Raw genomic sequence first — 16,802 nt, 5'->3', positions numbered from 1 at the left:
TGCTGCTCTTCTTCTCTTCAATCTTGTGTTGAGTTTGTAGGTGTTCTGAATGGTTTGATAACTGTGTAGCTGAACTCCTGTGACCTGATGTCATCTCAGTCTGCCAGTTCTCTGCCATCTTGACTCTAATCTATTTGTCTTTATGCTGATTTCACACCTAAGAAATTAAACATCCCAATTAAAAATGAGCAAAAAAATTGAACAGGCAATTAACTAAAGATGACACATGAATGCGTATATAAGTGCACATTAAAAATATACAGTATCATTAGATATTTTGGAAGTACTAATTAAAACCACAGTGAGATGCTCTACACACCTTTTAGAATGACTAAGGCTTAAAAAAACTTGACCGTTTCAAGTGGCATTTGTGAGGGGAAACTAGAACTGTCTTATGCTGCTGAGAATTTAAAGGGTACGGTCACTTTGGAGAACAGTTTGGCAGTTATCTAAAAAGCTAAACATATACCTACCCTATGGTCCAAGCATTCTTCTCTTAAATATTTTCCCAGGAGAAATGAAAGGAAATATCAATGCAAAGACTTGTACATAACAGTTTTGTTCATAGGAGCCTTGTTTGTATATCCAAAAACTAGAAATAACCCAAATGTTGAAAAGATGAATGGATAAACCATGATATTAACACAAAGAATAGTATTTGGCTATAAAAAGGAATGAAATATTGATATACAGTACAGTCGATGAATCTCAAAGTAATCTTGCTAAGTGAAAGCTAGACAAGAGTACATACTATATAATTTAAGTACAGCTGTTAAAAATTAAACTAATTCATAATGGTGGGAAACAGGTCATTGATTACAGGGCCAACTTATTAATGGTAAGGGAGGTAATGGTAATAGTTAATGGTAGGGGAGGCAGGGAGAGGCAGAAGAAAGGTATTACCCAAAGGAAGGAGGGGTGACTGATATATTTGATTGTGGTGATGTTTCCACATGAATAAACAAGTGTCAAAACATCAGATTGTATCCTTTAAATATACTCATTTTAAAGCATGTTAATTTGACCTCAACAAAACTTAAAAACCAGTAACAGTAACTCTGATCAACTATTATCTGTTTCTTAGTTCTCTGAAAAGGTACCCTTCCTTGATGCTTGCTTCATACCTACTGCATAGCTCTATTGCTTACCATATTTTAAAAGCATTTGTGTTTGTTTACCCTCCTGATAGACTGAATTCTTTAAGGATGTCCAATTTATTGTCATACCTCCAGGATCTAGGTCACTGGTGTTCACAAAATTTTGGAATTCAAAGCAGCAACAATAAACCTTATGTTTATTAAGTGCTCACTATGTGACAGGCACTGTTTCAGACACTTTAGTATCTCATTTAATTCTCACAGTCTCCCATGCATTTGCTTATATCGTCCCAATTTAGCAGGAACTGAGACTCAGTGAGTTTAAACACCTTGGCCTCATGAGGACTTGAGCCCAGGCATCTTTGGCTCCACAGCCCTGTGCTTGACCACCAGCTAACACTATGTGCGCTGAAGTGGTGGCCTACCTGGTTTTAAACATTACAGTTTTTTATTTCATTTTGTGTTGTGTTGTGTTTTCTGTTTTGTATTTTGTTTTCTATATTTTGTTATATATTTTGTTTCATTTTATATTTTATTTTTTAGTGATAGTGAGAGAGAGCACAGAGAGGGCAGGGAGAGGGAGAAGCAGACTCAGACTCCCCACTGAGCAGGGAGCCTGTGTGGGGCTCAACCCCAGCACTCGGGGATCATGACCTGAGCTGAAGGCAAATGCTTAACTTAGCCACCCAGGTACTCCCTTTATAGTCTTTTAAAACACAGAAGTAACAGAAACACTCTGGAGAATTTAGAAATTGAGAATGGAAGTTTGGCAATAGTCATCCTGCCAGTGATGTTTACAGCTGTTTATGGCATATTTTTCCTGCTCGTTCCCTTGATTATTTATATATTTTACAAACTAAACACCACATACATGATTTTAATTTAATTTGATTCCTTTTTTCACTTAATACAACATTTTACACATTACCAGATTACTGTTATAAGAGTAAACTTCAGTGGGTGCAGAATATTTGTGGTATGAATTTAACATTTATTTAAACATCCCCTTACTTTTGGACATTTTGTTAGGTTATTAATTGTTTTTATTTGTACATAAGGCTGCATCATGGAGCTAACTATGAAGCTAAGTCATGTGACTTCCTATTTTATTTCTTAGTTTTTTCAATTTTCTGAGAACAGATTTCTTATTTGATATTAGAGTATGTAAAGAGAAAGTTCAATATTTTAATGTTTTAGGGCATTTACAAAAAGGATATTTATTTAAAATTATAAAAGTTTTGGAGAAACATTTAACTGGCAGCCATTTCATGATACTTTTATTATGGTAATTAAAGATATGAATGTAGAGTAGTCAGATGTTTTAGTGAGATTACCGTGAGCTTTTAGGTGAAATTTATGTAGTGCAACTGTATACTTTACAATTTGTTAAATATAGAAAAAAAAAAAAATTGAAGATTCCATGAGTCTATTCTATTTTTTGAGAAAGTTCCATATCTCTGTCTTTTGCTGTGAGGCAGTTTAGGAGCATATAAAGGGTTACAAGTAATAGCAAGGACCCTTGGAAGGAGAGGAGCTTTATGCCATGGGTTTAAGCAGCTCAAATCACAAAGGAGAATTTTTTTGTGTGACTTTACATTTGTATGAAGTCTCTGATTGAGTTGCCGTGACAATGGCCTGGTAGAAGCGCTCTTGCAAATGTTAGCTGGGATTGGTAATTGGGACAGATAGGCCCAGCTATGTAGGGAGAAAGAGAAAGCAAAGCCATGGAATAGAGTTACTCCCTGTCACTCAGAATGTGTATTTAAATAAAACCTTTATATTCCTTGCCTTAAGTACATATTCAACATATGTAAATGATTACTTGCAAAGTTGGCATTTTCATTTTCTTAAAGTTGAGGAAGAAAAGAAATGAAAGTTGAGACCAAAACAATTGAAATAATTGGCCCAATAATTATTTAAAACTGAAGTGGAACAATTGAGCACCGCTTCTTTACTTTTTTTTTTTTTTTTTAAGATTTTATTTATTTACTTGACAGAGAGATCACAAGGAGGCAGAGAGGCAGGCAGAGAGAGAGAGGAGGAAGCAGGCTCCCCGCTGAGCAGAGAGCCCGATGTGGGGCTCGATCCCAGGACCTTGGGACCATGACCTAAGCTGAAGGCAGAAGCCTAACCCATTGAGCCACCCAGGCGCCCCAGCTTCTTTTTTTTGAAAGGCAGACGTGGAAAAGGCTCAGGGCTTTGGAACCAGTGTGACCTGGATTTAAATACTGGTTTTGCCACTTGCGAACCCATAAGGGCTTGTTTCTCAGGCTTTCAGGGTGTCATTTCTCTCATTTCGGCAATGTGGATAGATAGATTCTATTTAGCATGTGCAGAATTTATTAGTTTCTGAATTTCAGTCAGTTCAAAATATGGGAAGTCACTAGTGAACCAGACCAGGTCCTGACTCCTTTGAAGCGTCCATCCATTGCGATGGTTGGGTGCTGCTGGATAGTAAGTAAACAGGCATAAAACGTGTCGGGCGGTCAGTGCTCTGAGAAGAACAGAGAAGGAGGAGAAGGGGTAGAAAAAGACCGGGCTGGGGGAAGGGTTGTGTGTCGAGTAGAGGCGAGGAATGCTACCAAGGGTGGGTCAGGAATCGTCACGTTATGTTTTAGCAGAGACCAGAAGGATGTGAGGGGGAAAACCAAGCAAATGTCCCGGAGAGTGTTCTGGGAGAAAGGGAGCAACGCACGTGATGTTTGTGAGGTGGAAACACGTTGGCTACTTTCAGGTAAACGGTGAGTGCATGAGGCCAGCGAGGCCGGGTGGGAAGTCTGAGTGTTTTCACGGGACTAGGGGACTGGCTCAGGGAATTGCCGGGGCTAGACCGCGTCCAGCCTTCCAGACATCTAGAGCTTCAGCGTTCTTTCCGAAGGAGGTGAAAGACCCCTGGAGAGTCTGCGCAGAGGAGGGACGTGATGTTTTACAGGTTTCCTGCTGCTGCCGTGCAGGCCAGGTGGGCGTGGGGGTGTGGGGACGAAGCGGGCATGGGAGGTCACTAGGTTAGAGCAGCGTCAAGGGGCGCTCTGGTGCTGGGCCTGGACCAGGGTGACATGTGGAAGTGGCTGGATTCTGGAAGCATTCCGAACGGTTTCCTGAGAGACTGAGTGGATGGCTAAGAAAAGGACAGGAGTGTTTTTTTTTCGGTTGGCCTGTGCAGTCGGAGGGGCAGGAACAACAGGGAGGGAGTGCACAGACTTGCGGGGTCAGCGGAAATCAGGACATTTTCAATAGGAATTATCTCCAAGTGGGGGTGGCGCAGGTGTAGGGGTGGAGTTTAGGAAGGAGGCTGGACTGGAGGCAGGCGCGTGGGAGCCGTGACCCGACAGATGGTGGGAGATTGTTTATTACTCTTTGTACTACTACTCAGGGAGAGTAATAAAGGCAGCAGTATGGTGAAAAAGTACTTGCTGTCCAAGGAGTAGAGCATTTTCATTCTGAAAAGTCTTCGTGCCAGGAGTGCACGGGCATATCATTACTCTTCGGACAATTCCTCATCTTCTCTGTGGTTCTTAAAATTGTACATCGATGTGGCACATTAACACAGTCTGTGATCTTCCCATTCTTAAATTCATCGAGAAATGCGATTTACTTTGAGCCGTTTGTATTAGGTGTTAAAGGACCTACAGTGCTATGCAGGTTAGTTACTGGCTTCACACTTAACATTTGTGATGGGCAATTACCCCCAAACCACAATTTTATAAAAGTACAGGGGACTCACTGGGAGCATCACCAGCTTAAGTTGGTGGAACTCTTTGGAGCCAGAGAGAGAGGGTTCTCTAGGGAATAGTAGAAACAACAGTAACAAAAGCTTAAAGGCAGGAAAGATCTGTCTAAATACTTAGTGTGACTGTGTTTGTGGCTAGTTCAAGTTCTGAGTTGTCATCTCTGAACCGTGTGCAAAGCAAATCACATAGCTTGAATCTGGTTATAAAATACAGTTTATATGATCTAATTGTATGCTAGAACTGTAGTAAGTTCATTAGTTTTTTCTTTTTAAGATTTTATTTTTGAGTAATCTCTACACCCAACATAGGGCTTGAACTTACAACCCCATGATCAAGAGTTTCATGCTCTACTGACTGAACCAGCCAGGTGCCCCAGGTCATTAGTTTTAACTAGTTAAAACTAATTTTGTGGTTTTGATTCTTAAATATGAATCTGCTTCTATAAAGAATTCCTACTTTTTAATTTTACATATTTTAATAGAAAGTTTAAAATTGGACCTGTGTCTATGAACTAATGCTTTGGGGGAAATGAGAACTTTGTATTCATTACTGTCCATATTCAAAGTATGTTAAGATGTTATTAGTTTTAATCCTGGGGCAGAATGATACATATTCTCATTACTCTAATTAATACTTTTTATATGATCTTTTGATTATAAGACTTAAAACAGGGTTCTGTAAGTCAGTTAGCCTTTGTAAAAATCATTTTTAGAAAACTTGAAGCAAATAATTTATATTACGAACTTCAAAAGTAATTGCGTAGTTTTTCCCCCTCTCACATAAATATCCCAGAAGTTCGAGCTAAGGGATTACATAGGTCAAATTTATTTCTCTCTGTCTTTAGGAAATGGAGTTATTTTTTCCTTCAAGTGGAGTTTGTGGACCAGCAAACACTGCTAAATTTACAAATTGTACCTGTTGCATTATTAAGCCCCATGCCATCAGTGAAGGTAAGTACTATCTTGAATACAATATACCCAAATGCATTTTGTTAATAAGAGCTTATTTTGTTAGTTTACCTTCTTGATCTATTTTATATGCAGAAATTAAAATATAATTTTAATATTTTAATTTTTTCTTTAAAGTCACATGAATGAAGGTGACATGAGATAAAAAATCTGTCTCCATCTATATTTATACTCTTAAAAAGGTTTTTCTTGAGTTGCTGATCATGGTCATGCTTATCCTGTTTCAGGTCTTGATTCCTTGACTTTTTTTTTTTTTTTTTTTTTCCCCAACTCAAACTTCATCTATTTTAATGTATTATTTGCCTCCTACTAATAAACCTTTATTTCACTCGTTATAACTGAGCAATGAATCTTCCACACTGAAATATCTTCCTTGCCCAATTAATCCAAAGGAAAAAAACTGAAATGATTAGTAAAGAAAAATGTAGGGACTAACACACCCTTTTAATATGTTTTTAAATATTTTTAAGGTTTAAAAAGTGTTTAAAGTTTGTAGTTCCTAGTAGGAAAACATTATCTGAATGAATACCCTAATGGCAAACCATTGTAGAATGTTTTAGTTGCATGGGGAGCAGAGGGGTAGGGATTCTCTTCACAGCACCCCAGCTTTCTTCATGAAAAGGTCGGAGGTACACTGGTTTGTATTATTGCGACATCCATTAGGTGATCGAAGTTGCTTTTCCTTCAGCAAGGGCTTTATTTGTCAGAAGGGCATTATGCTTGACCTCCAAATTTGGCTGACAATTTACTGATGAGATTCATAGCCTTTGGGTTGCTCTGATATTTTGACATATTCGCTGGGTTCTGGGCCACATCCTGGAAGGCCACCATAACTTCCAGATCCTGCATGGCTGCAAGAACTTCCGGATCACTAAGAATTTCATTGAGCCCAGGCATTCCTGCCATCCCAGGCATCCCCCCTGCCATTCCAGGCATTCCTCCAGGAAAATTACCGGGCATTCCCCCAGGAAAGCCACCTGGGAAAGAGCCATACTGAGCTCCTGATTGTCGTCTGGCTTCTTCCTCCCTCTGGGCTCTCTCTTGTTCTTCCCGAGCCTTCTTAAACCTTTCTGTTCTTTCTTTGATCTCTCGCTCTTCACGTTTTCGCTCGTATTTTCTCCGATGTTCAGCAATTTTCTGGGCCCTCGGTTGAACTTCTTTCAGCATCGCACTAGCATCTTCATCATAATCCAGTTTGCAAGCAAGGGCAAGATCATGTGCTGCTTCTTCCCAATGGCCCAGAAGTCTATGTGCTTTCCCGCGCCACTTATAAGGCTGAGCTGAATCAGGATTTATTTCAGTAGCTCTGTCGCAGTCTCGAATGGCAGCATTTGGTTTCTGTAATTTGATGAAGACACTGGCTCTCTTGGCATACAGAATGGCCAAGCGAGGATTTAGTTTGATGGCATCTGTGAACAAGTCAATGGCTTTCTGTAGTTCACCATCATTTAGGGCATCAATGGCAGCCACTTTTTTATCATTTGCCTGATCCATCATTTCCTCGGTTATCTCTGCATTTTCATCTCCCATTTCTTGAGGGGCATCGGTATCTGGTTCAATCACACCTTCATTGTCAATTTCTAGATCACTCTCCTCACTTGATGGTTCATCTGTCTTTATGTTTTCCTCCGCCTTCTTACTATCTGGTTTTTCTTCCTTGATACTGTCTTCTGATTTAGTTTTATGAGTGGCAGGTGGTATTTTACCCCCCATGCTCTCCACCCACTCCCGCAGGAAACGCATTTCCTCGGTGTGCAGAACGCTCGGATCTTGCTTACACATTTTCACGAAAGCCTGAAGCTCGCTCACTTTGCGGGGGTCCATGGTCCAAAGGCAGTGGCAGGCAGCAGGCGCGGCTGGGGTTGCGACCCGATTCCAGGTGCGGGTACTAGCTCAGCGTGATCGTGTAGAAGGGGGCGGCTGCCGTGAGGCAGAACCTGATTCCTTGACTTTTAATCCGCCTCGTTTTTCCAATCACATAACCGATTCACTCAATTCTCCTAATGTACAATTTAAAACAATGTCTACCACATCTGTGGTTTGCCCTTTCTGAGAAAGCTGGGGAAACTTCCTTCTGAAACAAAGTTCTTTGAATAAATAAATATACACACACACACATGTATATACATGCGTAGATAGGTAGATTGTATATATGGCTGTATACTGAGAGTTTGCAGGCGTTTTTATCTTACTTGTCATCTTCTATTTATTTAGTCTGTTGTATGTAGTTTTGTCAACTATTCCAAATCCTTTTGGAAATGAGATGGGTATAATATTTTTAAGTATTTATTTTATTTTAATTAGTTTTTAATTTTTTTTATTAACATATAATGTACTATTTGCCCCAGGGGTACAGGTCTGTGAATCGTGAGGTTTACACACTTCACAGCACTCACCATAGCACATACCCTTCCCCAAGTCCATAACTCCACCACCCTCTCTCAATCCCCCTCCCCCCAGAAACCCTCAGTTTGTTTTGTGAGATTAAGAGTTTCTTATGATTTGTCTCCCTCCTGATCCCATCTTTGTTTCATTTATTCCTTTCCTACCCCTCAAGTCCCCCACATTGCCTCTCAACTTCCTCATATGATAATTATCTTTTGCTGATTGACTTATTTCGCTCAGCATAATACTCTGTAGTTCCATCCACGTGGTCACAAATGGCAAGATTTCATTTCTTTTGATGGCTGCATAGTATTCCATTGTATGTATGTACCACATCTTCTTTAGCCATTCATCTGTTGATGGGCATCTAGATTCTTTCCATGGTTTGGCTATTGTGGACATTGCTCTTATAAACATTTGGGTGCGTGTGCCCCTTCGGATCACTATATTTGTATCTTTGGGGTAAATACCCAGTAGTGTGATATCTGGGTCATAGGGTAGCTCTATTTTCAACTTTTTTTTTTTTTTTTAAGATTTTATATATTTATTTGACAGAGAGATCACAATTTGGCAGAGAGGCAGGCAGAGAGAGGGGGAAGCAGGCTCCCTGCTGAGCAGAGTCTGATGTGGGGCTTGATCCCAGGACCCTGAGATCATGACCTGAACTGAAGGCAGAGGCTTAACCCACTGAGCCACCCAGGCGCCCCTATTTTCAACTTTTTGAGGAACCTCCATGCTGATTTCCAGAGTGGCTGCACCAGCTTGCATTCCCACCAACAGTGTAAGAGGGTTCCCCTTTCTCCGCTTCCTTGCTCGCATCTGTCATTTCCTGACTTGTTAATTTTAACCATTCTGACTGGTGTGAGGTGGTATCTCATTGTGGTTTTGATTTGTATTTCCCTGATGCCGAGTGATGTGGAGCACTTTTTCACGTGTCTGTTGGCCATCTGGATGTCTTCTTTGCAGAAATGTCTGTTCATGTCCTCTGCCCATTTCTTGATTGGATAATTTGTTCTTTGGGTGTTGAGTTTGATAAGTTCTTTGTAGATGTTGGATACTAGTCCTTTATCTGATATGTCATTTGCAAATATCTTCTCCCATTCTGTCAGTTGTCTTTTGGTTTTGTTGACTATTTCCTTTGCTGTGCAAAAGCTTTTAATCTTGATGAAGTCCCAATAGTTCATTTTTGCCCTTGCTTCCCTTGCCTTTGGTGATGTTCCTAGGTAGAAGTTGCCGTGGCTGAGGTCGAAGAGGTTGCTGCCTGTGTTCTCCTCAAGGATTTTGGTGGATTCCTTTCTCACATTGAGGTCATTCATCCATTTTGAGTCTATTTTCATGTGTGATGTAAGGAAATGGTCCAGTTTCATTTTTCTGCATGTGGCTATCCAATTTTCCCAACACCATTTGTTGAAGAGAGTGTTTTTTTCCATTGGACATTCTTTCCTGCTTTATCAAAGATTAGTTGACCACAGAGTTGAGGGTCTATTTCTGGGCTCTCTATTCTGTTCCATTGAGCTATGTGTCTGTTTCTGTGCCAGTACCATACTGTCCTGATGATGACAGCTTTGTAATAGAGCTTGAAGTCTGCAATTGTGATGCCACCAACTTTGGCTTTCTTTTTCAATATTCCTCTAGCTATTTGAGGTCTTTTCTGGTTCCATATAAATTTTAGGATCCTTTGTTCCTTTTCTTTGAAAAAAATGGATGGGATTTTGATAGGGATTGCATTAAATGTATAGATTGCTTTAGGTAGCATTGACATTTTCACAATATTTGTTCTTCCAATCCATGATCATGGAGCATTTTCCCATTTCTTTGTGTCTTCCTCAATTTCTTTCATGAGTACTTTAGAGTTTTCTGAGTACAGATTCTTTGCCTCTTTGGTTAGGTTTATGTCTAGGTATCTTATGGTTTTGGGTGCAATTGTAATAATTTCTCTTTCCTTTGTCTTGCTGTTGGTGTATAGAAATGCAAGTGATTTCTGTGTATTGATTTTATATCCTGACACTTGACTGAATTCCTGTACAAGTTCTAGCAGATTTGGAGTGGAGTCTTCTGCATTTTCTGCATAAAGTATCCTATCATCTCCAAAGAGTATAGTTTGACTACTTCTTTGTTTATTTGAATGCCTTTTATTTCTTTTTGTTGTCTGATTGCTGAGGCTAGGACTTCTAGTACTATGTTGAATAGCAGTGGTGATAATGGACATCCTTGCCACGTTACTGACCTTATGGGAAAAGCTCTCAGTTTTTCTCCATTGAGAATGATATTCGCTGTGGGTTTTTCATAGATGGCTTTAATGATATTGAGTATGTACCCCTCTGTACCTCCCTACACTGTGAAGAGTTTTGAACAAGAAAGGATGCTGTATTTGTCAAATGCTTTTTCAGCATCTATTGAGAGTATCATATGGTTCTTGTTCTTTCTTTTATTAATGTATTGCATCACATTGATTAATTTGTGGATGTTGAATCAACCTTGTGGCCCTGGAATAAATCCCACTTGGTTGTGGTGAATAATCCTTTTAATGTACCATTGGATCCTACTGGCTAGTATTTTGGTGAGAATTTTTGCATCTGTGTTCATCAAGGATGTTGGTCTGTAATTCTCTCTTTTGATGGGATCTTTGTCTGGTTTTGCGATCAAGATAATGCTGGCTTCATAAAATGAGTTTGGAAGTTTTTCTTCCATTTCTATTTTTTGGAACAGTTTCAGGAGAATAGGAATTAGTTCTTCTTTAAATGCTTGATAGAATTCCTCTGGGAAGCCGTCTGGCCCTGGGCTCTTGTTTTTTGGGAGACTTTTGATGACTGCTTCAATCTCTTTACTGGTTATGGGTCTGTTCAGGTTTTCTATTTCTTTCTGGCTCAGTTTTGGTAGTTTATATGTCTCTAGGAATGCATCCATTTCTTCCAGATTGTCAGATTTGCTGGTGTATAGTTGCTCAGAATATGTTCTTATAATTGTTTGTATTTCTTTAGTGTTGGTTGTGATCTCTCCTCTTCCATTCATGATTTTATTTATTTGGGTCCTTTCTGTTTTCTTTTTGATACGTGTGGCCAGGGGTTTATCAATCTTATTAATTCTTTCAAAGAACCAGCTCTTAGTTTCATTGATTTGTTCTACTGTTCTTTTGGTTTCTATTTCATTGATTTCTGCTCTGATCTTTATTATTTCTCTTTTCCTGCTGGGTTTAGGCTTTCTTTTCTGTTCTTTCTCCAGCTCCTTTAGGTGTAGGGTGAGAAACTATTTCCCAATATTTTAAAGAATGAAATATATATATATGTATATGTATATATATATATATATACACGCACACAAGGGTAAACACAATGAAGGGATAGCATATGTTTGTAAAGATGAAAATTAAAAAAAAATTCTAAAAAAGGAGCTAATAAGATAAATTGGGAAAAGAAAGAAAAACAAAGTGGAGAGAATTTGCTCAGGCTGGAGACTAGAACCAAGCTCTGTGATATATTTAGGGTATATTTTGATCTATTAGAAGTTGTATCCCAAAATTTTTTAGAAGAAAAAACCCTATGTGTGTACAAAAGATAAAGTTAGATACAATGAAGGATAAAATATGACTATAATAATGAAGGTTCAAAAAGATTTATTTCAAGAAAGGAATTTTTAAGATCAACTAGTTAAGAAAACATTAAATGAGAAAAGAGTAGAAGTAAAAAAAATTAGAATAAGAAAAAAAATTAAAAAATATTAATTACCTTTGCAAGACTAAAGAATCATGGGGAGAGAGCCATGAATTCCATGCTTTGCTTTCCCCTCTTCTGGAATTGTGCTCTTCTCCTTGATCAGTAAACTCGGTCTTGGCTGGATGTTCTTGCTGATCTTCTGGGGGAGGGACCTTTTTCCCCGATTCTCAATTGTCTTTGCCTCACCTGTCTTTGCGGCGCCGCCTTTATGGGGGCTGGGGGTGGGGCTAAGCTATCTGCTCAGGTTCGCGCTCAGAGCTTTTGTTCCCGGAGCACTTTCTGAACTGCTCTGGGGGACGGGAATGAAGATGTCGGCCGCCCAGTCTCGGGCCAGAGGAGCCAAGATCTTGGAGCCCCACTCCTCAGTGCGATCTTGAGAAAAGAGGAAACCCTCCCATGTCCCTGGTCTCCAGCCGCGCTCCGAGCTCCCCTGGCCTGGGACGAGTATTTTTGTCTCTGGCGTGCGGCCCCGTTTGGAGTCTCCAAACCCAGCAGATTCCTGCCGCGCCCCTGTGCTGCTCCTTCCTGGGGCGGAAGGTAGTTCTCTCCGGGTCTGCCACTTGCGGGGTCCCTGCGGGAACAGCAGTGGTCCGACTGTGCCTCCGATCACAATCTATGGCAACCCCGAGCTGAGTGCTCCCTCCTGGACTCTGTCTCTCCCCCGCGGGCTTCCCCACTCTGACACCCGGGAGCTCTGCCGCACTCAGACGCCCCGTCTTTCTCTGACCCTGAGGGTCCTGAGACCACCCTGTCCCCAGGAGGTCTCCACCTCCGCTTACCCTCTGGAGCAACGTCCCTCATGGAACAGACTTCTAAAAGTTTGGATTTTGTGCTCGCTGCTCTGCCCCTTGCTGGGAGCCGCCCCCCTGCCACCCCAATTTCCTGTTGATTTGGAGTCACTTCTCTGCATGTTCTACCTCAGAAAGTGGTCGATTTTCTGTTCCTAGAATTGCTGCTGTTCTTCTCTTCGATCTCCTGTTGGGCTTGTAGGTGTTCCCAGTGGTTTGATAACTGTCTAGCTGATCTCCTGTGACCTGATGTCATCTCAGTGTGCTACTCCTCTGCCATCTTGTCCCCTCCAAGAACGGTATAATTTAAAAGATTATCTTTTAAAAAGCTAGGAGATTCTAAATAATAAACATAATTCAACAGGGTTTTTAGTTTTATTTTTTCTAAATATCAAAGTAATTCAGGTATAGAGTAGAAAATTTGGGGGAAAAGGTAAAATAAATAGTAAAAGTTACCTGTTTTCTCATGATCTTGATAGTTGTTAATATTTTTTTCATTGTTAATATTTTTATATTTCCTCTAAACCCGTTTCTTCTGCATGTGTGTATGTGTGTAAACTGACAAGTAATTGTTAACATGGTTGAGATGTATGTCCATAGGCTACCATTTTAATTTGATTTAAGGAGCATTTGGGGGATGCTCTGAATTCCTCATGAATATTTCAACATTTGTACACTATACAGTCCTATAGATGTAGTATAAAATTCGAGTGTTTAGGTTGTTTCCAGGTTTTTGATGTTAAAAATAAGTTTTAAAGAATATTTGTACATAAATATTTGATAATATCTCTAATCATTTCCTCTGGCTAGTTTCCTAGAAATAGAATTATCGGTTGAAAGGATCTGAACTTAAAAGATCTTATTGCATAATGAATGAATACTTCTTTAATTATTGAGGAAGTACTTTAATATCTTGTAGATCCTTAGGACCACAATTACAGGGAACTATCATGCATGATGGTTAGTGAACATTTATGGAGACCTTGACACCTTACGCTGGGTTGTAAACTGAGTACCTTATACATTATCTCCTTTAATATTCACAGCAATTATGCCAAGTTCTTGAATGTATCATAATAAGTGAGCTGAGGCTGTCTGATAATAGGTTATTTCTGCCAGATTAGAGTAGGGAATCCAAGATGCCTACCTGGTCTCTTTTAACCTCCATGTTCTTCACTCGACATATACAGCTCTGTAGCAAGATGGTTAGAATAACATGGTTAGCAACACTGCCACAGGGAATAATGATAATATTTGGTGTTGATAAGCTATGAAAAACGAAATTGGGATTACCTTGGGCTGAATACACACACACTTATACCCACATACATACAGACAAACACTCATACACACATATACACATAGATACGTACTTAATGTACACACATATTTCAGTGTGGTGAGACAAATTCTTGCTTAATGGGCTCAACTTCATTAAAAAACTTGTCTTTGGCCTCTTCATACATTTCAATCTTTTTTCTCTCTTCTTTTTCCTTTTTCTCCCTCTATTGGGTTTTTAACTCGTTTAATTTTTTCAGCAAAATGTGATGCTTGGAGAGACAGGAATAAAATAGAATTATAGTAAATACCAGTTAATACTTTAATAATTGCATAGGTAAATATATCTGAAATCTAATAACAATGATTAAATGAAAAGGCAATGTCAGAATGACTGATTTTATATTTATACTGGTTTAAATAGTTTTTAGTCAGAGCTAGTCTTTGAAGATTAGTTGTATTTCATGTGTTTATCTTTGGTTCATAACAGAAACATATGAGTTGATCAAAGGAAATTTTTGTAAAATCTAATCAGATGGCAGAATAATTTGAATTTTGGCACTTCAAGGCTTTTTTTTTTTAAAGATTTTATTTATTTATTTGACAGAGAAATCACAAGTAGATGGAGAGGCAGGCAGAGAGAGAGGGAGAGGAGGAAGCAGGCTCCCTGCTGAGCAGAGAGCCTGATGCGGAACTCGATCCCAGGACCCCGAGATCATAACCCGAGCCGAAGGCAGCGGCTTAACCCACTGAGCCACCCAGGCGCCCCTTCAAGGCTTTTTTTTAATTTCCTTTCTAAATCTCAATTTTAGGGATCCTGGTAGACCATTTTTAAATGTACAAATAATCCAATTCAGCTTAGTTTAAATTGTGGTTACCAGGAAATAGAGTTTGAAGTCCTGTGTTGAATTAATTGTTAGATTTATGCAGACCCTTTCATTGCTGGTTTATGTTTATCTTTTTCTATAATGATCTCACTTCCTGGCATATTTAATTTCACCTATGGTCTAGCATAGGGAGAAGAGATTTTTTTAAAAAAGGTATTGTTGATAGGAGAGCATTTGAAATCAACTGGGTTAATTTCCTTCTGTTGACTCTCGGCTCACCCAGAGAAGGCCAGAATAGCTTTAATCAAGCAGAACTGTGGCTTACTACAAGGAGAGCACAACTTGGCAGTGTTGATTGAGTTTGGGGTTTGACCTTGAGAGATTTAAGGCGGGTCCTCCAGTGCAGTGATCTGATTGAAACTGTTTAAGTTCCTGATACAGTAGTTTAGGGTTAGTGGAAATAGTGAGACAAGGATCTTAACCAAGTCTTGTAAGTACACAGTTGTTGGATAAGTGAGTTGTTTGTCCATTTGGGGGAATGGTGTGAAAAGGGGACAGTTTGAGTAGTCTATTGTTGGAGTAAATGGACTTTTGGGAACTTCTTGAAGTCAACAATGAAGTTATTTACTGATTTACAGCCTTATCTTTCAGTAAGAATTTCTTGGCACAAATAATAAAGTCATGTGGCTGTGGGCCCCCTCAGTTCTGAGTCCTGTAGTTAATGTATATGGATGTGGAGTTTACTTCCAAGAGAGCTAGAAAAGAGACCTTAATTTGCAGAGTAGATGGTGGGAAAAAATAATGAGGTGCACTTGAAGCATTTGCAAGTCTTTTCATGTTTGTAGATTGAAGTACATTTTGTCTTTTGGGGACTCAGGTTTTAAAGGGAAAAAAAAAACAAGGTGAATGTTCTTGTTTTCTTTTGAATTTAAAAACTATGCAATGTATTTGTTTTGATGTCCTCAGTATTTCATTAGTTAGTTTAATTTCATCAATGAAATGAATTATTTTTACTCTGGAATCAGGCTGTGTGGGCTCAGATTTTGGCTCTGCTACTTAACTAGACATGGGACATTGAATACATTACTTAACCTCCTTGTTGATAAAATAAGAATAATACAGTACACCTTCTTTAATGGGTAACTGTAAGGATTAAATGCTTTGAGCGTAATGCTTCAACGACTAAATGATAAATGATTGAATGTGAGGATGAATGTGTGAAGCATCGTGTCCCACACAGAGCTGTATGTGTTAGTGTTGCTGTTGTGATTACTACTGTGTCACTGCTACCACTGCTGCTAAGATCATTCGTTGCCTTTTAATTTTTAAGTGAAGTTAATGACTCCTTAGTAATAAACAGTGGATTAAAATGCTAACAAATTTCAACCTCTACATCCATCGTCCACAGGGAAAAACACCCCTGTCATTGTTAAGGACCAAAGTGGTTAAGTTCTGGATCTAGTCTAAATCCATGAACTAGGATTACCGCTTCCATCCGGTTGACTTGGCAGCTGTCAGCTGTTACCTGTTCTTGTCCACAATGGGGGGCCTGGGCAGAATGTAGGGGGAGCCACTTGTAGTGCTTCCCAAGTTTAGCCTTTCAAAATATTAGAATCTTGAAGTTTTGTTGGAAATTGTCCTTTCGTATAATAGATTTATGCATTAAGCAGTTTTACTGCATTGTTATAACAGTGTCCTTCCTAAAATTTAGTTTCTTCCTCAGTAAAATGAGTCAAGATGGTTTGTAAGTTTCCTTTCAGCTTTTTAACCCAGTATTCTCTATCCTTGTGTTGTGTTTTGGCTGGAAAATTAATGCTATTTTCATGGAGACTGTTTCAAAGCAATTTTAGATCGTCAGTGTTTTCAAAAAGGCATAAACAGACAGGGTTGGGGTCTGTTTGCTCTTAATTAGGAAGCAAATCTATGAGAATATTGGCCAGTTCGTAAATTTACCCCAGAATTGGCTCCAGTATGCTCCTGGAAACAGGACTGATAACAGCAAGATCGTTTTTACC

At 39.3% G+C, this 16,802-nt stretch overlaps 1 protein-coding gene and 1 pseudogene across 5 annotated transcripts in view; one reads left to right on the top strand and one right to left on the bottom strand.

Moving 5' to 3' along the window:
* Positions 1 to 16,802, top strand: part of NME7 (NME/NM23 family member 7) — a 279,199-nt gene that overhangs the window by 73,399 nt on the left and 188,998 nt on the right. For all 4 annotated transcript variants that reach the window (XR_014303906.1, XM_082702768.1, XM_082702770.1 and 1 more), the window contains exon 7: positions 5,673 to 5,778. Coding sequence is in view for 3 of the 4 variants with exons in the window: in XM_082702768.1 (XP_082558894.1) it covers positions 5,673 to 5,778 (106 nt within the window). In the remaining variant the exon portion in view is untranslated. The remainder of the gene's footprint in view (positions 1 to 5,672; positions 5,779 to 16,802) is intronic.
* On the bottom strand, positions 6,040 to 7,727 carry LOC309849702 (hsc70-interacting protein pseudogene; annotated as a pseudogene). The gene has a single exon. The product of its transcript is annotated as a hsc70-interacting protein pseudogene (transcript).

This window comes from Mustela nivalis (genome assembly GCF_964662115.1).
Source record: "Mustela nivalis genome assembly, chromosome: 16".
Lineage (NCBI taxonomy): Eukaryota > Metazoa > Chordata > Mammalia > Carnivora > Mustelidae > Mustela > Mustela nivalis.
This window is presented reverse-complemented; position numbering and strand designations above follow the sequence as displayed.